The 27,397-nt window shown below is 40.6% G+C and overlaps 1 protein-coding gene and 1 pseudogene across 4 annotated transcripts; one reads left to right on the forward strand and one right to left on the reverse strand.

The window, feature by feature from the left end:
• LOC136767321 (E3 ubiquitin-protein ligase TRIM39-like) overlaps positions 1-27,397 on the reverse strand; it is a 260,729-nt pseudogene that overhangs the window by 89,536 nt on the left and 143,796 nt on the right.
• LOC136767858 (zinc finger protein 239-like) lies at positions 3,598-25,572 on the forward strand. 4 transcript variants are annotated; one of them, XM_066721904.1, is made up of 3 exons: positions 15,137-15,356; positions 21,284-21,350; positions 23,839-25,572. In XM_066721904.1, exon 3 carries the CDS (start codon positions 24,033-24,035, stop codon positions 25,008-25,010), a length of 978 nt encoding a protein of 325 aa, XP_066578001.1. In that variant the 5' UTR covers positions 15,137-15,356; positions 21,284-21,350; positions 23,839-24,032; the 3' UTR covers positions 25,011-25,572. The 4 variants fall into 4 exon arrangements, with proteins under 4 accessions (XP_066577999.1, XP_066578001.1, XP_066578000.1 ...); XM_066721902.1 differs by lacking the exons at positions 15,137-15,356; positions 21,284-21,350; positions 23,839-25,572 and adding exons at positions 3,598-3,816; positions 8,825-11,067; XM_066721903.1 differs by lacking the exon at positions 21,284-21,350 and having other exon boundaries at positions 15,145-15,356.

The following is a 27,397-nucleotide window of genomic DNA, read 5'->3' on the forward strand; positions in this document are numbered from 1 at the left end:
TGATGTAGATACAAGACTGGCTATTAAAACTTGGTGGTCTGGTTATCCAGTGCATCTTGAAGTGTCATTTGGAGAGCGCTCCTTTTATGAGCGCTCATAAAAAGACCACCTTTATTTATTGAGGTCTAGAGGATAAAATTGAGCAAAAAGGTCATATTTTAAGACACAACTGATTTATACTGCCAACATGACCTGGTAATTCAAATTGTACATGTTGGCATATGTAATGATTATTCTTTTGCCACCGATGCCAATTTTGGCTACACTCTCGGGTTTTTTTTTTTTTTTTTTTCTTTAAACTTATCTGGGGTTACCTGCAGATAAATAGGTGATAAAAAGCTGTTTGACATTTGGCATTTTTTTCTCTCCATAGTTTGCTGGCTATAACCAATTTCTCAATGACTTGCCAATATTCCTCCTGCTATTCTGAAACACCACTGCCAGTCCTTGCAATATGCTGCTTTAAAATATTTTTAATTCACTCTTTTCCATGCCACTAGACAAAGCTAAAAACCCCTCCCTAGCCCTCCTCTGAAGTAATTAAATTATGTTGCATTACATTGCCTTTAAATAGAGTGGGTGTGTTTGATACTGCTTATTATTCTACTGATAGTTATTTATAATATGTAATTATAAAATAATAATTATGTGCTGTGACTCTAATGGATGAAAAGTTTAATGAAAATGCTAAAATCGTATGTACTTCTATTCGAGATATATGTATGAAACATTTCTGACTGTTTCCATGGACTAATTTTGTTATGTGTCGTGCTGGTGCTGAAAGCTGTGATGTTTAGAATCAAACAAAGTTCTTGCACAAATGTCATTTCAACCCACTTACTCAAGCAGACCAACCAATTTTCCACACATGCAAATGCTACTGTCTGAGATAAGCTTATATCATATAGCTTATATCCTGAAATGGTCGCTGGTAGATAACTGGTTCTTTTATTGTGGGTTTCAAGGTAAGTTTTTGATGGACGTTTCATGGTTAATGGAAATGCGGAACGCTTTTGTTTCCTATTATCATTATGCTCTCTGTATTGTTGTAGGTCTGTTGTGCACTCTACAGTACTGTGCATCATGTAATCCTGTATAAAACACTTCTATTCACAGCTTGCTGCTCCATCAGTGACATGAAAAACCACTTGGTAATCATTAAAACAAACTATTAAAAGCTTTGTCTGTTGTCGTTCGCCACAGGACAGCCACCCAAATCTCAGCTCATCTAAGTATCCTTTTCTTCACATGTTTACTTGTTTAGCTAAGAGATGTCTGTATTGAACCTGTATTGTAGTAAGGGCAGCGACTGTCAGTTAATTAGTGACTTACTTAGCACACTTCAAAGCGCACATCAAAGCAGTTTCTGTAAATCAGAAGCAGTTACATTGTAGGCTTTCATTATTAGCATTGTTGTGAGCTATTGATCAGTGTAACTGAGTCTGGCACTGGCCTTGTCTGTATTCAGATCTAAAGCAATACACATATTAATCAAGTGGGCGGCGCTGCCTTCTCATATCTCTTACAATGTATATGCTGGACACTTCTAAAGACTAGCAATTATGGACATTCGGAAGTTTATTTGTGAAAGTTACTGTTGAACCGCTGTAAAATGGTTTAATGCAGGATTTACAAAATGGTAAGAACAGATTGATATTAAGACCATGTTTATGTGCAACACCCGGGAGACATGGTTCATAAAATGCTCGGTTTTTGTTTATTTAAAAATAAATACATAAACAAATAAATAAGGGTAATTGTGCTGATCAGTGATGAGCATTCCGACTCATTCGGCTCAGCTCACCAAAAAGAGCGGGCTCTTTTGGCTCCCAATCTTCTCTTTTATTATTATTATTATTATTATTATTATTATTTCTTGGCAGATGCCCTTATCCAGGGCGACTTACAACATAAGTGCAAAAATATAGTAAGTACAAGGCATCAATCATTACAAATTCAATTTAACTAAACCATAGCAATTCAAATTACATTGAACAAATTACAATTTACACAAATACTGTTAGTGAGGTCCTACATCCTGGATGGTGAAAGCTAAGTGCTGTCAAGATGTAGGGTCACAGTCAGGGGTTATGGGAAAGGGAGCAAGGATGAAAACAATCAAGAACACGAGAAGCATAATAAAAACTGCTATCTAGCAGGGATAGAGTACTAATATTACAAGTACTCTCTGTAAAGATGCGTCTTGAGTATGTATATATATTTTATTTTTTCATGTCAAACAGTTTGCGATAGTTTGACTATGATTGGTGTTAAAACAATTCTAATTAAATTATTAAATGAAATCATACTCTACCTTAACCACAATGTATTTAAAAATGCATTGGGTTGTTATGAAAAAGAATGCCATAAACATGTGCATTTAAAGTATAACTTTTTAATGTATATAAATGTAACAATTCAAAACGAATACAATCTGAACAACATAATACTAGAATATTGCAGCATATCCTCATTTTCCAGCTGTTTTCACAGCTGTCCTTGCTCTCTCGGCTGGAGTGTGTGACTGAGCGGGTTGGCTCGGCCCGCCCTCACGCGTCTTTTCATTGGTTGACACTGTGTCTGATTGACAGGAACAACACGTGAGACTGTTAGTCTGATCTTATTTTTTAATATATTTTTATAAATAGATTCGGCTCTTCTGATACGACAGCCGGCTCTGGTATCTGTAAAGAGATCTTCAACTCGTTGAGGAGGGGGCTCACCTAACAAATTATATATCTAAAGACTAGTACTGTACTAGGTATATTGGCAATCTTTATTTTTAAATAATAATATATATTAAATGTTTTCATATAGGTTTAAGAAAACGAAGATCGGTTTAAGCAGTACAGTACAGTACTAGAACGAACAGTTAATATTTATTTTTAAATGATTTATGTATGCAGCCTATATACATAATAATATATTTATTTATTAGCAGAGGCCGTTTTCCATTGCGAGGTTGTTATAATCTATAGGCCTACAGTATTTTAATAATCAGTACAAAGATGAAGTATTATAACATCAGACCTAATCAAAGTAACAATAATACTCAATAACTACAATACAAAGACTGGGCCATTGGAAGATAGGGTACGGGTTAAATGAAATTAAGGGTCAGTACAAATTGGATTAGATAATATGGCAATAGTTACATCCCGGTTAGATAAGTATATTGTAACGAGACCCGCTTTTCTGGCCCTCATCGAGGTTCCACCACTATGCAGCAATAACGGAGGAGGCACAGGGTGCAATCAAAAATGAACTTTATGTGCAGGAACAGAGGCACAGGTTTGACTGGAGCTGACTGATTAAACTGAACTTGAATCTGACTGCGACTGAATCTTAATTGAATCTTGAATCTCCCGCTGAACATAGTCAGCTAATATTACAGTGATCGGCTAACATTACAGTAACTTCAATGACAATGACAGCGTGCATTTAATTTAACAGACAAAACAACTATGTGTTTGTAAACAATTTTTGTTGTTATAATATTTTATTGAAATAAAGTTTAAACACAAATAAACAGCTGTGTTGCATCTCCTCTTCTGTCCCTAGGCAATATGGCCGCCAGCTCGCATACTGTCCCCCATAGTTCTGGGACAGGTGGACAAATCTAGAGATTCTATATCTATGACCTTTGCAAGTAGTTCAGTCCTGTGTGGCGCAGGGAGTTGTGGGATTTAGGTGGTGTGGATAGATTGGAAACAAACCGAGGTGCGGAGACGGAGGCTGCGGGAGAGGAGCTGTGAGAATGAGGAGCAGTTTATGAGGAGCCGTGAACACACACAGAGAGAGAGAAAGCAACTGACGGTAAAACTATATCATTGTATCGTAAAATCAATGCAGTTGTTTCTCCGCCGTCCACTGTCTCGTCTGTTTTGCTTTTCTGGCGTGTGCAGACAAACGCGCTCTCCAGAGCTGCGCGCACAGCAACCGGCTGCACCGGATTCATGCGTGTTGCATCGTGGAGGAGACCCTGCACAGCCATTTAAGTACAGGCACACGCATGTAACCACTGCTCTGACATGCCTTGTCGTGCGGAGCTCCGACAGGGCCTCAGGGCAACACGCGTGATCCATGCAGACAGAAAGTAAACACACGTGGACCTGGACACTGACGAGTTTGCACAGACGAGCGCAGATAACAAAAGAGAGGGAGGGAGGGAGAGAGAGAGGATGTGGGTGAAGACATGGCTGCGCAGAGGAGGGCAATAGCCTGTAGCTCTGCTGTGAGAGCTGGAGGTGAGCAGCAGTCACAGGCTATATCCATCCCACAATATGATCATTGCAGTGTAATAGAGGACAAACCGCAGTTTTTATCCACAAGGGGACACCACAACTGAGCAGAGCGTGTAATATTAGGCTTCTAGGCTCCCTCTTATGATTGTAACTCGCTATTAAATCAATCCTACATTAATAAATATCAGTATACTCAATGCTTGTGACAGTAAATACTACTGATCATATTGCTGTAGATCATGGGATAAAATTAACTTTTTTGGCCACTAGCCAGCCACTTGGTATTTTTGCCAGCCAAAGGCAAACCTCACCAGAAATAAATGAGGGTGCGTTGTGTACATGTTAAAACATGACATTTTTTTGGGGGGTAATTAATCAATCACAATAACAAAAGCGAATCCCACACTTGCATAGACTCTTAGACAGGTGCATATGAGGGAAAAGGATCTGGATAGAAAAACATGCTCCCACACAGTTTCTTTTTGCAAGTGTTATAAGGTCAAAACATTGCATTCTATTGAATTATAACACTTTGCTAGTAAGACAGTGTGCGGGAGCTTATTTTTCAAATTAATCAATCACATATGCAATAACATGACGGCTAATGGGAATTGGTATCAACACACTAAAGTAACACATGGGAATGGGTGTTATATGGTGACACATTATTGCTCTTAACACTCCTCTTCCTCTTCACTGCTACTCCCTTCTCTGGGTTTCCACACGGTCATTGAAAGTCTCTCTCTCATCTGCACTCTGAACACTGCTCTCGCAGTAGTGCATAACTTGACACCTGCCTTATCAGCTGAGAGCGCCAGGGCCGAGAGAGATCTTTTGTATTGGGTGACGCTTTATAGGAAAGTGACGTAGAATCTTTTGGCCGTTCATCCAATCAAAAGCTTCAAAAGATGCAAGCTCTGCAAAGTTTGTAGGCTGCCCTTCCCAAGGGAGGAGGCCATCATGGAGGCAGATGTCTGGTCCTGTTACAGCATACAAATGGTACAATCTTGTGATTTTCTTAACAACGAGGTAGCATCTTTAGTTTTGAGAAGAGAAACAGGAAATCCACACACAGACAAACCCATGGGTGGATACATTCGGAAAAACCTATGGGCGATAGATTCGGACAAACCCATTTCTCTTATCATACAGAAACAGAAGTCAAAGTGGAAAGGAGAATAACTTCAATAGGATGTAGGCTGCTAGGCTACATTAAGCTAATTTGCTCAGTCTGTATACATGCCATTTCTAATGCTAACATCAATATAAAACATTATATAATTATCACAAAACACTTTCTTCAACTTTCCTATAAAGAGTCTTCTTATCTGTAACTGACCGATCAATATGTTTTTCTTTTTCATTTCTAATACATTTTCATTCAATTGCTAGTTTAGCAATGTGAGCTGCAACGAAAATGCCTTACCTTGTGGCAATGTTTTCTGGTCACAACAGCGAAATACAAAATGTATAAGACCTATCCCTAGCTACTGTATAGTCTACTTGACTAAACGATTCACTTTTCCACGTTTCCAAACCCCACTCAACACTCAGACTGCTGGTCTATGTTCGGAAACACACCTGTGGGCTCGAGTTACAGTGGATAAAATGCATATCAGTCACTTGCTGTGTGTGTATATAATATGAATGTGTTTGTTGCTCCTCTTTCCTTTTTTGTCATTGCTAGTGTCGCAGAAGGGTGTTTGGCTTTTAGGTGGGTTAGCTGTAGATTGTAGCTTAATTGCACTGCACACATTATACACGCATGTGCTTCTCTGTAAGGAAGCCATGGGGCGTGTTGTATTGCAGATTTCCGCACACATGCTCAGACCTGCAGAATTCCACCGATTGTGCGTGTATGAACTTTGTCAATGCAACTATTATAATTAGAAAACACTTTGATCCAGGTCATTAAAAAGTCAGTAATTATGATTATGAAAAGTCATTTGAAAGTCATTATCTTTCCACATCCTTAACCTGCAGGAACCTAGCTTCTGCTCATTGCTTTCTATGAAATATGTCCTCCTAGACCGAAGGCTGTCCAACAACACAAAAGTCAAACACCTCAACCTTTCCAGTTTTTATTGAAATGTACACAGTTTAATGTGTTAGTGTACTGTGACATTAAAGCATAGAACAAATAAACAGATTAAAAATAAATATTTTGTTTAACAAACTTTATCCCCTTAAACTGACAAACCCCTCTGGTACCCTTAAAAGGGCACCAAAACTGTGTGCTTCTCTTTAATCCCATGATTACTCTTCACTGTTGTGTTTTCTGGCAAGTGTTTGGTATCCCATGGAAGCTGAGACACTCGGCTTTCTAACGATGTGACACATTCACTGATGTGAACCTTTAGGTTTTTAGACCCCCTGCATTTACACCCCTTACACCCCATCTGAGTAGGAATACAAATACAATACTAAGACAATAGTGACAATTTTGATATATTGTGGAACCAGACAGTCTACTGATCAAAACAAGAGCATCCACATTTCAGTAGAAGCAACACACACTGCCCACTAATACACAACGGTTTTACATAATTGGATCTGAACTTCTCTGTTTTTGATTGATAGAAGCCTATTTGCAAAGAAATCTGATTGAAACTGAGTGATCTGTGACCATCTGAATGAAACCCCCCCCCCCCCCCCCCCCACCCCCGGAGCAGACTGCTGTGAATGAATCTCCCCAATTTTAGGGGCTCAAAAGTAATTGGACAGACTAACATAATGATGAATTAAATTGTGAGTTTCAATACTTGGTTGCAAATGCCTGAAGTCTGGAGCCCATAGACATCACCAGATGCTGGGTTTCTTCCCTGGTGATGCTCTGCCAGGCCTGCACTGCAGCTGCCTTTAGTTCCTGCTTGTTCTTGGGGCATTTTGCCTTCAGTTTTGCCTCAGAAATCAAAACAAACCAATCAGAGAGATCAAAGAAACATTAGGTGTAGCCAAATCAAATATTTGGTACATTTTAAAAAAGAAAACGCACTGGTGAGCTCGGGAACTGAAGCCAAAATGATGACAATGTCCAAATATTTATGGACCTAACTGTAACTCTGAAATGTATATTATTTTCCAGTTTTTGGTAATCTAAACTTTTTTTTCAACCGCTGTCAGTTTACAGCTTATCTTTGTACAATTTCAGGTTGTTCACTGGACTTGAACTTGTTAAATTTCAATAAAAAGTGGAAAAAACAGGGGTTAATTGAAGAAAAAGGCACATTTTTTATTTATTATTTGTCCTTATCCAAGGTATGCAGGGTTCTCAAGCACTAAAATACAATGTGATGTATAATATTATATAATTGTATAATAATATACAAATTCAACAAATATGTGTTAGTATAGAAAATGTACTTTTGACAACTTTTATTAGATATTGTTAAGTACATCATTAGGAAATAAACTATAAAGAAGTGAGAAAACAGACCGACTAAGCTTTATTCTTTGTAATCTGGACTGTTATTCCTAAATTAAATTCATCTTTAGATTTGAGTCCCACAAATCCAGGACTATGGTTATTCGACTACAAGTCTGATGCGTTTCGATTATAAATGCAACATACTTTTTCTGTTTTTAGATGTATATAAAATCATTCATGCATTTAGATCCCACTCATGCTTCCTTAACAGATAATCCACCACTGATTAGTCCTTCCCAGTTTGACATCATATCCCAGTCTTTTCCGTATTACACATGCAATACTCTGGTCGATCTTACAATGACAGGTGATACTATTCCATCACCCGATTGCGAAACGTACAGTATACATCACCTACAATAACAACACGCTGCTCAGTATAACGCACACACTATCATACCCCCAGATTGCAAACTTGTCTCTGTATCCCAATACAATACAAACAACAAAAACCCAGGACCTTTAACACTTGAAAACTCAAATCTCTCTAGACTCACTCTATTCATTATAGTGGTGACTATTGATACCTGTACAGTACACTCATTTACACGGTCATATTGGAAATTCCTAAACTCACCCTTTGTCTTGTTCTGTACTGGCACCAAAATTCAGGACACCAAAGACGTTAACCTGTTTGTAAAATGCCAACTGAAGAGTCTAAATAATCGATTGAGAGATGCATGGTCATTATGGGCAGCCGCACAGTAGAGGTATTTTTTGTTTGTGAATCAAGTCGGAATGGAATTGTGAAATATCGGTGTGATGAGACCCTTGATATTTTTGCAGAGTTATATTAAAGTTAAATTGATTCTATAGAGATTATGTGCTATAACAGTTTATAACCTATTAACCAAAATGTCTATCACTCTGTAGAAGGCATGTGCTAATATTGCTAACAAAGAAATCAGTTTGATGTGATTTTACTGATGACTTTTTTTTTTTTACATGTTATGATAAATGTGTGTGAGAAATAAATTTGCACTACTGCTCTGTTCTTTCTGCACTATGAAATGCCCATGTCACTTTTATTTTGTCAGGATGTTTGGTATAAGTGCATTATACACACTGCCTGCATGCTGTTCCGACATGTATTCATGGTTTGCCCTCAGAGCTGCTGTTCTCAGTGCTGTTCTACCTGTCTTCTCTCCTCCAGGAGCTGTAGAGGCCAGCGCTCTCCCTGACTCTGGGGAAAGGGCTCCCATTGAGCAGCAGCACTGTGAGCAGGAGTGGAGCTCCAGTCTGAGGCAGGACACAGAGCCCACAGATACTGAAGACAACCAGGGCCTGACTGAGCAGCACAGGAGCAGACAGAGTGAGGAGGAGCTCAGGGGATTGGAGTCTGGCCACATGGCAGAGCCGCAGACTGAGGGGTCGACACAGGAACTTGGGGCACTGAGATCTGAGTGTGGACCCAGTTTAGTGTCTCTGCACATTAAAACAGAGCATGATACACAAGAATCTGTTTACACAAATCCAGGAATACAAACTTGTTTCAAAGATATCCTCTGTAATGTGAAATCTGAGGACATTATAGAAAGCATCTGTAAGCTGGAACCTGAGCTCCCTGTAGATGGACTGTGTGAAACAGAATCCATTGCCTTGAGGAAGAAGCTCCGTGGAAAGTGTGACAGTCCAGTGAAGGAGAGCCAGACATCACAGTGCGGATCGCTGCATCTCCGACCACCCAACTCCCCCAGCCCCTCTTCCTCACCTCCCGCACCTTTGCCTGGAGAACATCAGCACCTCCATTGCTGCCCTCAGTGTGGGAAGAACTTCACTCAGGCAGAACGCCTTAAAAAACATCAGCGCATTCATTCTAGAGAGAGAGCATATTGCTGTAACCAGTGTGGGAAGAGCTTTTTACGGGTGGGACAACTCAAAATTCACCAGCGCACTCACACAGGTGAGAGACCGTACTGTTGCTCCCAGTGTGGGAAGAGTTTCATTCAACCAGGAGACCTAAAAAAGCACCAGCGCACTCACACAGGAGAGAGACCGTACTGCTGCATACAGTGTGGGAAGAGCTTCACTCAGAGAGGACATCTTAAGAAACACCAGCACATTCACACAGGAGAAAGACCATACAGCTGCCCCCAGTGTGGGAAGAGCTTCGTGCTGGCAGGACAGCTGAAAATTCACCAGCGCACTCACACAGGTGAGAGACCGTACTGCTGCTCCCAGTGTGGGAAGAGTTTCATTCAACCAGGAGACCTGAAAATACACCAGCGCATTCACACAGGAGAGAGACCGTACTGCTGCACAATGTGTGGGAAGAGTTTCATTCAACCGGGAGACCTAAAAAAACACCAGCGCACTCACACAGGAGAGAGACCATATTGCTGCTCCAAGTGTGGGAAGAGTTTTATTCAACCAGGAGACCTAAAAAAACACCAGCGCATTCACACAGGAGAGAGACCGTACTGCTGCACAATGTGTGGGAAAAGCTTCACTCATGCAGGAAACCGTAATGCTCACCAGCATATTCACACAGGGGAGAGACCATACTGCTGCTCCCAGTGTGGAAAGAGTTTCAATCAGGCACAACACCTTAAAATCCACGAGCGCATCCACACAGGAGAGAGACCGTACTGCTGCACCCAGTGTGGGAGGTTGTTCATTTGTTCAACAGCCTTGAGAAGTCATGAGAGGACTCATAAGTGAGTAGCGAACAGTTGGGGGGGAGAGCATTATTTTTGTTAAAATATTAATACATAATAGAATCATCATGTTGCTCAAACTGTCCTATGTGTGGCCTGTGTGGAAAATCGGCTTTGACTAGGGAATGAAAATTTAACAGACCAACACGGTCTCAAACTTAGCTACTAGCTACTTCACGTATTCATTAATTGATAGGTGTTTGTTTATTTTTATTTCATTTTATTCCTGTCCGTGATTATATGTGGCATACAGAGGATCTTGCAAGTAACATTTGAGAATTCAATGAAGTGGTTTGTGATATGAGCTAGTATTTGGACATTTTACTTTTATTTGCTTTGCTTATTAATAATCTGTTATCTGTTATTATTTGTACAATTATATTTCAATCACTTTTGGTAGGTTGAGACTGCAACCTGTTGTCTATCTCCGGAGATGCAAAAGGGCTCTCCAAGTCACAATCTCTAGTTCTTTCCTCTACTTCATGTCAGAGTAAAACTCTGGCTAGCCTATTTGTTTTTTAGTAAACTTTTGTTTACAATTTGCTGACAATTTCAGAAACTCCTACAAGCAGGCCTGTCGTGATTATTTGATTCCTTAATTGTAGCACCGCTGCACCATGAGGGGTTAATGGGGTAAAGGCGGTGGGGTGGAGTGCCAGTGTGTGAATGTGTGTTCAGTACATGATATCAGTGTGTATTGCAGTAAATAATAAATAAAACACTCTGTTTAACCTTTAAATATGAGTTGGGCTTATTACTTGGAAAACACCTTAAGCGTTACAATATGTTTCCATCCAAATTGTTACCACAATTAATGAATTCTAAGAAATGTCACAACAAATAGATTGCAAATTAGGCGTTTCCATCAGTTGGATGTCTCCCCTATGGGGTGCACCAGTGCTTTTGCTGCTTAATTTCAGTATGTTTAAACATGTTCTGTCATGGAGTATGTGCTACATTATTATTATTTATTGGACAAATGCATTTCCATTGCCTATTTGTCACAAATTCTTTATTGACGAAAGGAAAAAACAGCTCAAGCATTTGTAAAATCTTTTTAGTGATATTGTAAGTTGTCGAATTTTGTCATTTCCATCCAGCTTTTCTTTGCCGATGTCAGGCCACTGCCCACTGGTAGGACAACACACAAATTTGCTTTGTAGCACCTGCCAGATGGCTTTGCACACTTCAGACAGAATGCAAGAAACTGTTGTTGCTCCCATCCTGTAGCTTGCAGACACAGTTTGCTGAGAGCTGCCGGAGGCAAGGATTCTGAGCGCCACGGCCAATCGCTCAGCTGTGCTTATTGGCGAGTGGTGGGTCCATTGATGAACAATGTACAGCTCTAGATGCTGGAGCAGGTCAGAGAAACAATGTGGTGACATATGAAAGTATTTAAAATGCATCTCCTCATACACAAAACGCATCTGTGTACATAATGAGTATTGTGTCCCTCAAATTGCACTTTTTGTTAATTCACATTTTATCCCACGAAATGTCCATGTATTTCGAACTTGGCAATTTTGGACGAAAGGTAAAATGTACATTACTTTCCGTGGACAGATTGAACAATTAGCATCATGATCAAACAGGTGACTGATCAAGGCATTGATCCAGAGACCCGGGTTTAAAACATGATCAGGAATGTTAGAAACTTGAGCCGATCAGATAAGCTCTATATCAAGTGCAAATCTAATACAATAAATAATGATAATAATGAATGTATGATTTATAGAAAATCATGTGTTTCACCAACCAACATGATTATAAATCTATCACAAATACTTATTTGATTACAAAACCAATATTGTCGGCTATATTTATTATATTATTCAGTACGCTGTAGCCTATCACATAAACTGCGGGTCTGACGGTTGGAGAAGAACGTATTTATAGCTCATATATTTTGAGCAGTTTAACAGCTGAAACGCCATATAGGTATTTCATTCAAATATTTAGTAACATAAGAACGGATATGCAGGAGAAATTCACATATGCAGAGATGTGTGTATGTATGTTCTAGTGTTAAGTCTCTAACCAGATATAGCAAGATAATATAGATCTGCACATACAGGATGCAATTTGTATTTGTGTGTGTTCGTGTAGTTTCATGTCATTAACAGTATGTATTCATTTACATCCATACAATCGTAGGTGCACCATAGAACTCGGGTTTCCTGTAGATTGTGGTGTGTTAATTCGACACTGACCCCTATGGACACATCAACCTTACGTGCAAGTATGTTGGCAGACAGCTGTGCGACCGCCTGCGCATGACGCCCGCACATGTACACAGAGATGCAGACGCAGAAGCAGAAACCAGCCTTCAGAAGTGTTAGTGTTCAATCCCACACATCACGCAATTCACAAGCTCACCACCTGAATACTAAGCCCTCACATTCCCCAGCAATCAGCCACTTTACATTCCTCAGCACTATGTGCGCTTGCTCTGTCTTCCTCAAATCCCATTGGACCAGCACTCTCTTTCACTGGCCTCTGTTCTCCTCTGCTACACATAAATACCCGTCTGTGACTCCACTCATTGCTAAGTCTAGTCTTCTTTCCAGTTGCGATTGTTAGTGGTCCCTTTGATTATTGTTGGCCTGTTTTTGACCTCCTTATGTACCTCAACCTTCGATTCCCAGATTCTCCCAACCAGCCTGTTTGCCTCATCGTTGACCCTTGCTTGCCTTATCAACTTCGCCTTTGGATCCTCCTGGACATTGTTGTTTGCCGGTATTGACCCTCACCTGTCCCTGGATTCCCTTTACTCCACGCCTGGGTTCCTCCTGCCCAAGATGCTTCGTTAGTTAGACTGGAGCACACTGGATTCAGATTCAATCAAAAATGGTTATATTTTAAAAATATACTACTTGAGGCTCCGTACAAATTTGTACCAAAACTAAGCAAATTGAGGACCGACAAACATTGGCAAAAATGGTTTAATAGAGGTATGCAAAAAAAAAAAAAAAAAGTTTTGTATAGCACATACAAAAAGGATGGAGATTAAATAAAATTCAAAGAATATATAGAACTACAAAGAGATGTTAAGTAAGGGATCAGGAAAGCAAAGCGTGAAATAGAAAGAAACACAGCTCTTGGTGCTAAAACTAATGCAAAAAGCATTTTTCAAAATTACAACAACTAGGCCGAAAAACTAACAAGATGTGGCAAATGATTTAAATGAGTATTTCACAGAGGCTTATACAAAATAAAAAATGCATAACATGCTACAAGTTAACAATCAGTCCAGTCAAACTCTAAGAGAGATCGGGATAAATGAGGAGGAGGTACTAAAGGGACTAGCAGAATTAAAAACCAACAAATCACCTGGTCCAGAATATATATTTCCAACAATACTTAAACAAATGAGGGACATGTATATTAACTAAAATATTCCAAATGTCACTGAGAAGAGGGGATGTGCCAAGTGACTGGAAAACTGCTAATGTCTTACCTATCCACAAGAAAGGGGACAAAACTGAGTCAGGAAATGAGAGACCAATCAGACCAATTGTATGAAAATGATTTTATAGAAAATCAAGGAGCATCTTAATATAAACCATATTCTTGGAGATAATCAACATGGGTTTAGATGACAGATCTAAACCCTTCAGATAATATTCAGTTATCTATGGCAGATGAAATTCAATGTGTTACATGCAGGTTACAAAAATGTCCACTATAATTACACTATGGGAGGAATAGAACTAGATGAAGTAACACATGAGAAAGACCTAGGAGTCTATGTGGTCTCATCACTTTCTCCATCCAAACAATGTGGGGAAGCAATAAAAAAGACAAACAGGATGTTAAATTATATTGTCAGAAGTGTAGAACTGAAAACAAGGGCAGTGATGTTCAGACTGTACAATGCACTAGTTAGAGCTCATCTGGATACTGTGGACAGTTCTGGGCTCCACACTTCAAGAAAAATATCGCTGCTCTAGAGGCCGTTCAGAGGAGAGCAAGCAGACTTATTCCAGGTTTGAAGGGAATGATCTACTGAGAGACTGAGGGAACTGAACCTTTTCACCCTGGAACAGAGAAGACTAGTGGGGACTTGATCCAAGTCTTCAAAATCATGAAAGGCATCGACCACATCAAACCAGAGGAGCTTTTCCAGATCAGCAGGGACACACGGACCCGTGGACACAAATGGAAATTGGGCTTCAAGGCATTCAAGATGGAAAACCGGAGACACTTCTTTGCACTGAGTTGTCACAATCTGAAACAAACTCCCCAGCAATGTGGTTGAAGCTGAACATTTGGCAACATTTAAAAATAGACTGGATAGGATCCTTGGATCACTCAGTTATTAAATGAAATTAAGGGTCAGTACAAATTGGATTAGATAATATGGCAATAGTTACATCCGGGTTAGATAAGTATATTGTAACGAGACCCGCTTTTCTGGCCCTCATCGAGGTTCCACCACTATGCAGCAATAACGGAGGAGGCACAGGGTGCAATCAAAAATGAACTTTATGTGCAGGAACAGAGGCACAGGTTTGACTGGAGCTGACTGATTAAACTGAACTTGAATCTGACTGCGACTGAATCTTAATTGAATCTTGAATCTCCCGCTGAACATAGTCAGCTAATATTACAGTGATCGGCTAACATTACAGTAATTTCAATGACAGCGTGCATTTAATTTAACAGACAAAACAACTATGTGTTTGTAAACAATTTTTGTTGTTATAATATTTTATTGAAATAAAGTTTAAACACAAATAAACAGCTGTGTTGCATCTCCTCTTCTGTCCCTAGGCAATATGGCCGCCAGCTCGCATACTGTCCCCCATAGTTCTGGGACAGGTGGACAAATCTAGAGATTCTATATCTATGACCTTTGCAAGTAGTTCATTCCTGTGTGGCGCAGGGAGTTGTGGGATTTAGGTGGTGTGGATAGATTGGAAACAAACCGAGGTGCGGAGACGGAGGCTGCGGGAGAGGAGCTGTGAGAATGAGGAGCAGTTTATGAGGAGCCGTGAACACACACAGAGAGAGAGAAAGCAACTGACGGTAAAACTATATCATTGTATCGTAAAATCAATGCAGTTGTTTCTCCGCCGTCCACTGTCTCGTCTGTTTTGCTTTTCTGGCGTGTGCAGACAAACGCGCTCTCCAGAGCTGCGCGCACAGCAACCGGCTGCACCGGATTCATGCGTGTTGCATCGTGGAGGAGACCCTGCACAGCCATTTAAGTACAGGCACACGCATGTAACCACTGCTCTGACATGCCTTGTCGTGCGGAGCTCCGACAGGGCCTCAGGGCAACACGCGTGATCCATGCAGACAGAAAGTAAACACACGTGGACCTGGACACTGACGAGTTTGCACAGACGAGCGCAGATAACAAAAGAGAGGGAGGGAGGGAGAGAGAGGATGTGGGTGAAGACATGGCTGCGCAGAGGAGGGCAATAGCCACGTTTAGCTGCACATCCGCCTGTGCCTGGACTAGTTTCAGGAGCACAGTTTCGGATATCGTATCGGCTGAGTCCCAAACTGGTCCGGTCAGTACTGTGACGTCACTGACGAGAGTCTGCGTGTGACGTCACGGTCTGCGCAGACGGAGCGTGGACAGCTGTAGCATTGGAGCTGCAGACTCAGCAGAACAAACACGGAGTCGCTGCTGAGAGAAGTGAGTCCTAATCACAGAAGTTCATGCAATCAAAGTTCCCTTCGTGCTGCACCAGCTTCATACTTTACAGTGTAATCAGAAAATGGGCCATTTAATCAGTTCATATCAGATTAAGTAGCTTTACGATCCGTTAATAATCTTTAATTAATAGAAATCTGTATTCCTACTCATTGTTTGGACACTTAAGGGTTAAATACTCACATACTGATTTTGTTTGTGTGTACAATATTATATTTACACTGGTTTCAAATCTACATTAAACCTGTGCATTCAGAGAAATACACGTACAATATGTTGTATGTATTATTGTGGATTTCCTTGCCGGGTGTGGAATTTACAAATTCACATAATACGTGGAAATGAGGTTATAATGTATACGTACACCACTTCACATGCATATTCTTTTATTGTTGAACTGTCAATCTTTATACAATATATTATTTCTGTTGTACTTTGCATATCTAGCATGAAATTAATAAGATCCTTCATGCCATGACTCAGGGTGATTCACATGCAGTGTCTCTGTCTCCGATTGAAACTCGTCTTTGTTGTTTTGAAGCCGCGGCTGCACCAGCGCAGTCCCTCTTGAGCAGCTGCGCGGCTGTGCGGACTTTGCAGCCGGTGGATGCGTCGCATTGTGACGTTTTGAGTTCTGAGTTCTGAGTTCTGAGTTCATGCAGACGGGTAACTTGGACAGTTTCGTCGCAGAGTCTGCGAAAAGTCTGCGCAGACTCGGCACAGTCTGCGTGTCGTGAACGCGGCCATTGTAACTACAGTAATGGCGGCCGCTGTCGATGCGAGAGATGCGGTAGAAACAGCGGAAGGATGAAATTCTGAAAGTTGAAGACGAGATGTTATCTACAGCAGTGTTACATGAAATGCCTTTTATTGAGGAATGTAAAATTGGTTTAGAGAGAGAGAAGTTAGAGTTGGAAAGAGAAAAGTTAGCGTTAGATAGGAGAAAATATGAAAATGAATTTGATATAGAAAGACAGAGACTGTGTTTAGAGAGAGAGAAAGTGAATATACAAAAGGATTTGGAAATGGAGAGAATTGAACTACAGGAGACAAGCACGGAGGTTTGATGTTACACGACATGCAAAATTAGTACCACCATTTCAAGAAAAAGACATTGATCAATACTTTCAGTGTTTTGAAAAGGTTGCAGAGAATTTTGAGTGGCCTAAAGACAAGTGGCTTGTGTTATTGCATTGTGTGTTACTAGGTAAAGCACAGAAAGCTCATGCTTCATTGCCAGTGGATAAGGCCAATGTTTATGACGAACTTAAAGTAGCAATTCTGAAGGCTTATGAATTCGTTCCAGAAGTGGAAGTTCAGAAATTGGAAAAGAATGATAAACAAACCTATGTTGAGTTCTCCAAAGAACAAGAGTCCTGGTTTGACATATGGTGTAATGCAATTGAAATTAATGAGGATCATGGTAAACTGAGACAGATGGTTCTTATAGAGCAATAGAACAAAACTTGTATGCCTGACAGTGTTAAGACTTACTTGGATGAGCAAAAGGTTCGAGTCCTGTATGAAGCAGCGGTGTGTGCTGATGATTATGTTTTGACACATAAACATAAGTTTTTAAAAGCACCTCTGTCACCTATCAGTAAGAACATGGATGGTGAAAAAGGTTTTATAGACCAGAGAGTAACGGATAGAAAGTTTGAAAATACACTCACCTAACGGATTATTAGGAACACCTGTTCAATTTCTCATTAATGCAATGATCTAACCAACCAATCACATGGCAGTTGCTTCAATGCATTTAGGGGTGTGGTCCTGGTCAAGACAATCTCCTGAACTCCAAACTGAATGTCTGAATGGGAAAGAAAGGTGATTTAAGCAATTTTGAGCGTGGCATGGTTGTTGGTGCCAGACGGGCCGCTCTGAGTATTTCACAATCTGCTCAGTTACTGGGATTTTCACGCACAACCATTTCTAGGGTTTACAAAGAATGGTGTGAAAAGGGAAAAACATCCAGTATGCGGCAGTCCTGTGGGCGAAAATGCCTTGTTGATGCTAGAGGCCAGAGGAGAATGGGCCGACTGACTCAAGCTGATAGAAAAGCAACTTTGACTGAAATAACCACTCGTTACAACCAAGGTATGCAGCAAAGCATTTGTGAAGCCACAACACGTACAACCTTGAGGCGGATGGGCTACAACAGCAGAAGACCCCACCGGGTACCACTCATCTCCACTACAAATAGGAAAAAGAGGCTACAATTTGCACAAGCTCACCAAAATTGGACAGTTGAAGACTGGAAAAATGTTGCCTGGTCTGATGAGTCTCGATTTCTGTTGAGACATTCAGATGGTAGAGTCAGAATTTGGCGTAAACAGAATGAGAACATGGATCCATCATGCCTTGTTACCACTGTGCAGGCTGGTGGTGGTGGTGTAATGGTGTGGGGGATGTTTTCTTGGCACACTTAAGGCCCCTTAGTGCCAATTGGGCATCGTTTAAATGCCACGGCCTACCTGAGCATTGTTTCTGACCTTGTCCATCCCTTTACGACCACCATGTACCCATCCTCTGATGGCTACTTCCAGCAGGATAATGCACCATGTCACAAAGGTCGAATCATTTCAAATTGGTTTCTTGAACATGACAATGAGTTCACTGTACTAAACTGGCCCCCACAGTCACCAGATCTCAACCCAATAGAGCATCTTTGGGATGTGGTGGAACGGGAGCTTCGTGCCCTGGATGTGCATCCCACAAATCTCCATCAACTGCAAGATGCTATCCTATCAATATGGGCCAACATTTCTAAAGAATGCTTTCAGCACCTTGTTGAATCAATGCCACGTAGAATTAAGGCAGTTCTGAAGGCGAAAGGGGGTCAAACACAGTATTAGTATGGTGTTCCTAATAATCCTTTAGGTGAGTGTAGATCTGTGTTATTCCAGCAACCTAAATCTAGGTCTGGGCCTGTGTGTTTCTATTGTTATCTCATATCTGTCTGTTCTATGTTGAAACGAAAGCATGAAGCTGAGTTAAAGTCCATTGCTTTGATCGCTCATCATATGAGAGATTATGTAGTCAAAAGCATCAGCACAGGGGGTAGTTGTGGTTGTACCCATGGGTGTTGTTGGTGCTGATTCAGTCCCTTTAAACAGGGTTTATTTGACTTCAGATTTGTTGTCTGGTCCTGTCACAGTTGGTGTTGCCCCACAGTTACCTGTTCGTGGTGTGACTTTGTTGTTAGGTAATGACCTAATGGGGAATAAAGTCACTGTCCATCCTGAGATGGTTAGTGACCCTGTGGTTGCCAATTGCCCTGATTTGTTGCAGGAGAAGTATCCTGATCTTTTTCCCGCAAGTGCGTTTACCAGGGCAATGGCTGCTAGAAAAGCCTCTGTAGATGAGGTACAGTTGGATGACATTGATTAGTCTCAGACAGGACCTGTTCCTGTTTTTCTGAAGAAAGCCTCTAAGGAAGGGGTAAATAGTAGTGGCATTGATTTGTCGCAGTTTAAAGGTGTTTCTAAGGGTGAGGAGCCGGACATTGATTTGTCAGACATTTTTCATTCAATATGTGAACAATAGTCATGGACAGAGTGATGGCTCTGGTGATGTATTGTCTCGTTCCACTTTGATATCACATCAAAAAGATTATATTGATTTGATGTCTATTTATTCTCAGGCATTGAATGAGATTGAAGCTGGTAAGGTGCCGATTTCTTATCTGAAAGATAACGTACTGATGCGTAAGTGGAGGCCTTCTGATACACCTGCTGGTGATACATGGAGGGTTGTGCATCAGATTGTATTATCAACTCAGTATCGACAGGAATTGCTTTGTCTGGCCCATGAAGGCCCACTGGCTGGTCATTTTGGAATTTTAAAAACGATTGACCGTGTTATGAAACATTTCTGTTGGCCTGGTTTGAAGAATGATGTGAGGCAGTTTTGTCGCACATGTCATGTATGTCAAGTGGCAGGTAAGCCTAATCAGAAGATTCCAAAGGCTTCCCTACAACCTATTCCTGCTTTTGGGGAACCATTTAGCCATGTTATTGTTGATTGTGTAGGGCCATTGCCTAAGACGAGAGCAGGCAACCAATATCTGTTAACCATCATGTGCAGTGCCACTAGTTTTCCTGAAGCTATTCCTCTCAGAAACATTACTGCACCTGTCATCATGAAGGCTCTTGTCAAATTTTTAATTTTAGTGGGGTTGCCAAAGTCAATACAGTCAGACCAAGGGACTAATTGTATGTCTGGTATCTTTCAACAGGTGATGTATATTCTTAAGATTCAACAGAATATCTCCAGTGCTTACCATCCTGAGTCACAAGGTGCCCTTGAGAGGGTCCATCAGACATTTAAGACCATGATGAAGATGTATTGCTTAGCCAATGAAAGGGACTGGGATGAATGTGTTCCCATGTTGTTGTTTGCTTATCGAGAGACTGCAAGATTCCTTGGGGTTTAGTCCGTTTGAACTTGTCTTTGCACATAAAGTCTGTGCGCCACTGAAATTGTTAAAAGAAAGATGGCTGGCAGATGGTGAAGCAATTGGTCTCTTGAAATATGTATCAGATTTTAAGGACAGGTTATATAAAGCTCGTTTGGTTCCCCAAGAAAATCTGAAAAAGGCACAGCAACACATGAAAACCTGGTATGACCGTGGTACACGTGTTCGCAAGTTTGTACCAGGCAGTAAAGTGCTTGTGTTACTGCCTATGCGAGGAGATTCCCTTCGGGCTCAGTATTGTGGTCCGTATGTGATAGAAAAAAAGATAGGTGAATTAGATGATGTGGTGAGTACACCTGACAGAGAAAGGAAAAAGCACTTTGTCATGTAAATATGCTTAAAGAGTATTTTGAGCATAGCAAAAAACAATCTGAGAAGAGCATTGGTGTTGTGTCAAGTGAGCCGGTTATAGCAAATAATGATGAAAATGAAGAAGACAGTGATTTTGGTGTCACTTCCTCCGGAACATCTGTAAAACTTGGAAATTGTGCTGAATAATATTGAACCAAAGATAGGTAATTTGACACCAGAACAACAAGAAGACATGATGCTACTTTTTGAAGAATTTAGGCAGGTATTTCCTGATGTGCCATCTAGGACACATTATTTAAGTCATGATGCTGATGTAGAGAATGCTTCTCCTGTAAAACAGCATCCTTATAGGGTAAGTCCTCAAAAGTTAGCCCTTATGAGATCGGAGGTTGACTATATGTTGAGTAATGTAATTATACAGCCAAGCCAAAGTGAGTGGAGTTCACCCTGTATTCTTGTACCCAAGCCGGATAATTCTGTCCATTTTGTGATTGATTATAGGTGGGTGAATCTTGTCAGTAAGGATGACACCTTTCCTATCCCAAGGATTGATGACTGTATAGATCAGGTAGGCTTAAATATGTAAGCAAGTTTGACTTGTTGAAAGGTTATTGGCAAGTGTACACAGTTTAATGTGTCTGTATACTCTGAAATTAAAGCATAGAACAAATAAACAAATGGAGATTAGGAAGAAATATTTTATTTAACAAACTTTATCCCCTTAAACTGACAAACCCTTCTGGAACCCTTAAAAGGCACCAAATCCGTGTGCTTCTCCTTAATCCCATGATTACTCTTCACTGTTGTGTTGTTTGGTATCCCATGAAAGCTGAGACTCTCAGCTTTCTAACAATGTGACGCATTCTCTGATGTGAACATTTTGGTTTTTATATATGCATTCTGAAATGGGGGGGGTGGGGGGATATCTGAGTAGGAATAAAAAATCTAAGACAATATTGACAATTATGATCTATTCCGGAACCAGACAGTCTACTGATCAAAACAAGAGTGTAGCGTAAGGTACACTTATAAATTTCAATTAAAGAAGTGAATTTATAGTATCACCTTATCACGAATCCTGGAATCTTGTAGAACTCAATTTCTGTAATAATTGGACGCAGACACCAATTCCAAAGATATAAATTGTCAAATTTATTCAAAACAAAGACTAAATGTAGCACTACACTAATTATACAAAAGGGAAAAACTAATTAAAATTCAACTCTAGATCAACAAATCAAAGACAAATCACTTCCGTGACCAAATCAAAGACCATGGGATCGCATATGATAACACAAATCGTTAAACAAAAAAGGTTATAAACACATTGACTACAATACCGGTTAGTAAGACGAAGGTGAGTCTCTCGTTAGTATTATTAGTCAGACATTAAATAACTACGCAGGTTGGTATTTATGTCAGGTAACTTCACTTTATATATATATATATATATATATATCAGTCTCATTTACGTTTAGGTGCCGAGAAAGATCCTATCATTACTTGTTACCACGATTTCCCTTAACTGATTATTATTAAATGATTAAGGATAGGCAGGGCCACCAATAATCTAATGTCTATTAACTTGTGTCAATTTCAGACTAAACAGTTAAACAGGAATGAGAAGATATTTCTCGGCGTTGACAGATTTTATTTCTAAAATTATCAACAAAACAGTTTAATGCAACACATTTATATTTAAGAAAACTAAATGATATTACACATTCTAGAGTTATGAATCACAGATTAACATTTCTAATTGATTTCTCAAATGTCATGAATCACAAACTCCAAACTGTTAAACTTATCTGAACTTCGTCGCAGAGAGGCCTCTCTGTCTTCGGGCTCAGATAACAGCACAGTGTGGTTTGGAACAAAGGCAGTCCGGTTCGGCTTTGTCCAAGAACTTCCACTCAGTCGATGCACCTGGAAGTTGGGGTTTCGCGAAAGTAGTCGTTTCCAAACAGATTTTCCACTAAAGCACTAAAATACAATGTGATGTATAATATTATATAATTGTATAATAATATACAAATTCAACAAATATGTGTTAGTATAGAAAATGTACTTTTTGACAACTTTTATTAGATATTGTTAAGTACATCATTAGGAAATAAACTATAAAGAAGTGAGAAAACAGACCGACTAAGCTTTATTCTTTGTAATCTGGACTGTTATTCCTAAATTAAATTCATCTTTAGATTTGAGTCCCACAAATCCAGGACTATGGTTATTCGACTACAAGTCTGATGCGTTTCGATTATAAATGCAACATACTTTTTCTGTTTTTAGATGTATATAAAATCATTCATGCATTTAGATCCAACTCATGCTTCCTTAACAGATAATCCACCACTGATTAGTCCTTCCCAGTTTGACATCATATCCCAGTCTTTTCCGTATTACACATGCAATACTCTGGTCGATCTTACAATGACAGCTGATACTATTCCATCACCCGATTGCGAAACGTACAGTATACATCACCTACAATAACAACAAAATTCAGGACACCAAAGACGTTAACCTGTTTGTAAAATGCCAACTGAAGAGTCTAAATAATCGATTGAGAGATGCATGGTCATTATGGGCAGCCGCACAGTAGAGGTATTTTTTGTTTGTGAATCAAGTCGGAATGGAATTGTGAAACATCGGTGTGATGAGACCCTTGATGTTTTTGCAGAGTTATATTAAAGTTAAATTGATTCTATAGAGATTATGTGCTATAACAGTTTATAACCTGTTAACCAAAATGTCTATCACTCTGTAGAAGGCATGTGCTAATATTGCTAACAAAGAAATCAGTTTGATGTGATTTTACTGATGACTTTTTTTTTTTTTTTTTTACATGTTATGATAAATGTGTGTGAGAAATAAATTTGCACTACTGCTCTGTTCTTTCTGCACTATGAAATGCCCATGTCACTTTTATTTTGTCAGGATGTTTGGTATAAGTGCATTATACACACTGCCTGCATGCTGTTCCGACATGTATTCATGGTTTGTCCTCAGAGCTGCAGTTCTCAGTGCTGTTCTACCTGTCTTCTCTCCTCCAGGAGCTGTAGAGGCCAGCGCTCTCCCTGACTCTGGGGAAAGGGCTCCCATTGAGCAGCAGCACTGTGAGCAGGAGTGGAGCTCCAGTCTGAGGCAGGACACAGAGCCCACAGATACTGAAGACAACCAGGGCCTGACTGAGCAGCACAGGAGCAGACAGAGTGAGGAGGAGCTCAGGGGATTGGAGTCTGGCCACATGGCAGAGCTGCAGACTGAGGGGTCGACACAGGAACTTGGGGCACTGAGATCTGAGTGTGGACCCAGTTTAGTGTCTCTGCACATTAAAACAGAGCATGATACACAAGAATCTGTTTACACAGATCCAGAAATACAAACATGTTTCAAAGATATCCTCAGTAATGTGAAACCTGAGGATATTATGGAAAGCATCTGTAAGCTGGAACCTGAGCTCCCTGTAGATGGACTGTGTGAAACAGAATCCATTGCCTTGAGGAAGAAGCTCCGTGGAAAGTGTGACAGTCCAGTGAAGGAGAGCCAGACATCACAGTGCGGATCGCTGCATTTCCGACCACCCAACTCCCCCAGCCCCTCTTCCTTACCTCCCGCACCTTTGCCTGGAGAACATCAGCACCTCCATTGCTGCCCTCAGTGTGGGAAGAACTTCACTCAGGCAGAACGCCTTAAAAAACATCAGCGCATTCATTCTAGAGAGAGAGCATATTGCTGTAACCAGTGTGGGAAGAGCTTTTTGCTTGTGGGACAACTCAAAATTCACCAGCGCACTCACACAGGTGAGAGACCGTACTGCTGCTCCCAGTGTGGGAAGAGTTTTAATAAACCAGGAGACCTAAAGAAACACCAGCACATTCACACAGGAGAAAGACCATACTGCTGCCCCCAGTGTGGGAAGAACTTCATGCTGGCAGGACAACTGAAAATTCACCAGCGCACTCACACAGGTGAGAGACCGTACTGCTGCATAATATGTGGGAAAAGCTTCACTCGTGCAGGAAACCTTACTGCTCACCAGCATATTCACACAGGGGAGAGACCATACTGCTGCTCCCAGTGTGGAAAGAGTTTCAATCAGGCACAACACCTTAAAATCCACGAGCGCATCCACACAGGAGAGAGACCGTACTGCTGCACCCAGTGTGGGAGGTTGTTCATTTGTTCATCAGCCTTGAGAAGTCATGAGAGGACTCATAAGTGAGTAGCGAACAGTTGGAAGAGAGAGCATTAATAATAATAATAATATTAAAATATTAATACATAATAGAATCTTCATGTTGCTCAAATTGTCCTATGTGTGGCCTGTGTGGAAAATCGGCTTTGACTTGGGAATGGAAATTTAACAGACCAGCACGGTCTCAAACCCCACCATTCTCCCTTCTGCACAGGGCATCATTTTCTGAACAGCTAGATATGATCAGGCTCAGTATTTTGCATATAAATATATAAATATTCTGCGTTCCTGTCACATGTCTTTGTTTTGTACCTAACTAGCTAGTTCTTTCCTCCACTTCATGTCAGAGCAAAACTCTGGCTAGCCTATTTGATTTTTAGTAAACTTTGTCTGCTGACAATTTCAGAAACTCCTACAAGCAGGCCTGTCGTGATTATTTGATTCCTTAATTGTAGCACCGCTGCACCATGAGGGGTTAATGCGGTAAAGGCGGTGGGGTGGAGTGCCAGTGTGTGAATGTGTGTTCAGTACATGATATCAGTGTGTATTGCAGTAAATAATAAATAAAACACTCTGTTTAACCTTTAAATATGAGTTGGGCTTATTACTTGGAAAACACCTTAAGCGTTACAATATGTTTCCATCCAAATTGTTACCACAATTAATGAATTCTAAGAAATGTCACAACAAATATAATGCAAAATAAGGTGTTTCCATCAGTTGGGAGTCTCCCATATGGGTGCACCAGTGCATTTTTTGCTTAATTTCAGTATGTTTAAACATGTTCTGTCATGGAGTATGTGCTACATTATTATAATTTATTGGACAAATGCATTTCCATTGCCTATTTGTCACAAATTCTTTATTGACAAAAGGAAAAAACTGCTCAAGCGTTTGTAAAATCTTTTTAGCGATATTGTAAGTCGAATTTTGTCATTTCCATCCAGCTTTTCTAATGAGAGAATACTAGGGGTGTAATGGTACACGTATCTATACCGTACCGGACCGAAATGAAATGGAAAAAAAAATTGAAACACAAGGTTAATAAAACAATGTAAGAACCCTTTAATAATCACAGGCACTGACTGATATAAAACTAAAATACTTGACCTATTTCTATTATTGGGTTTTCATGTGATTTCTTTTGTATTGTGATTCCGGTTAGATAAAAGCACACCAAGACCCAGTCCCGAAGAAGGGCAAAGTCTGGGCACCCCCTGGGCTACACTACCAATTGAGGAGCTGGATAACATAAATTCGACCACCCCTACACACCAGTTTAGATCCTCAACCCCTGTCCAACATCTGACCTCCCAGCAGCCTACCCAAAGACATCCTACACCCAGTGCTAGGCCACTTGACTTGTCCTACTCCTCTGGGCCACCTGGGAAATGTAGTGATGATGAGGGTATGTCCAGAGCAGAATCCACAGTGAGTGCCTCTTCTAGCCAGCGGACGAAGAGGAAGAGACTGTGGGGAGGGGAGGACATCCTTGCCACTTTACGCCAGGAGCAGATGGCAAGCAGTACTGCACTGGTGTCACAGCTGAGTACAAACCCAGGGTTTTTCACGTTTGCCCTCACAGTTGCAGACTCGCTGCGCAAAATTCCAGCCGGGCGGGTGAAGGTAACAAAAGTGAAACTCTTTACAGTGCAGTGGAGAAGCACATGATGTAACATATTGGGACACTGGCTATTTTCTGCTGGTTTATTGTTGACTTTTTACTAGATTTACTGTTTGTACCATTTATAAGCCTGTTGGGTTTGATTGATTTGATTCTGCACTTATAGAACCTTGTTTATGTTAAACACATACTTCAGTTACTGTCTTCATTCTAAGATCCAAAAAGTTGTACTGCTAACAACAGCAGTTTTTCAAGTAAAGGAAGAGGCTCACACTGTTATTTTTCTCTGAATTGTATTTATTGCATTACATTTAATTGACCACATCTCAAGATTGCATCCTGCCAGGGCACCATTCCTGCAGGTGTTTGAAAGAACCCCTTCAGGTCCCTCCGAACACCAACAGCAGCTCGTGAAGCCCTACTCCTAGACAGGGGTCCGGGGTTGATAAGCCCATTGTCGTCTGCCACATGTCTTCTCCATTCCCCATCCTGTATCTCACCAGATACTGTAAGAGAGTCTTGAAAATTGCGTTGGAGATATCTGGCTGCTGATGTGTTGGTGACGTCAGTGCAAATAAGGTAATTGTGGAGGGCAACACATGCCTTGACCACATCCATCATCGTCCCAGGAAGGTAAGTGGGTGGAGGAAATGTCCAGTCTGCCCTTTAACAGCTGGTCTCCGAAATGGCTCTCCTGAAAAACGCCTCCATCACTCTCTCATCCTTATGACCCCACATCAACCAGTGTAAATTTGTAATTGGCATCGCACATCGCCATGAGCATCAATAG

This window comes from Amia ocellicauda, chromosome 14 (genome assembly GCF_036373705.1).
Source record: "Amia ocellicauda isolate fAmiCal2 chromosome 14, fAmiCal2.hap1, whole genome shotgun sequence".
Lineage (NCBI taxonomy): Eukaryota > Metazoa > Chordata > Actinopteri > Amiiformes > Amiidae > Amia > Amia ocellicauda.

Bases quoted from the DNA above. Each gene is read 5' to 3' on its own strand.
- LOC136767858 (XM_066721902.1), top strand. From the start codon at position 9,019: ATGGCAGAGCCGCAGACTGAGGGGTCGACACAGGAACTTGGGGCACTG.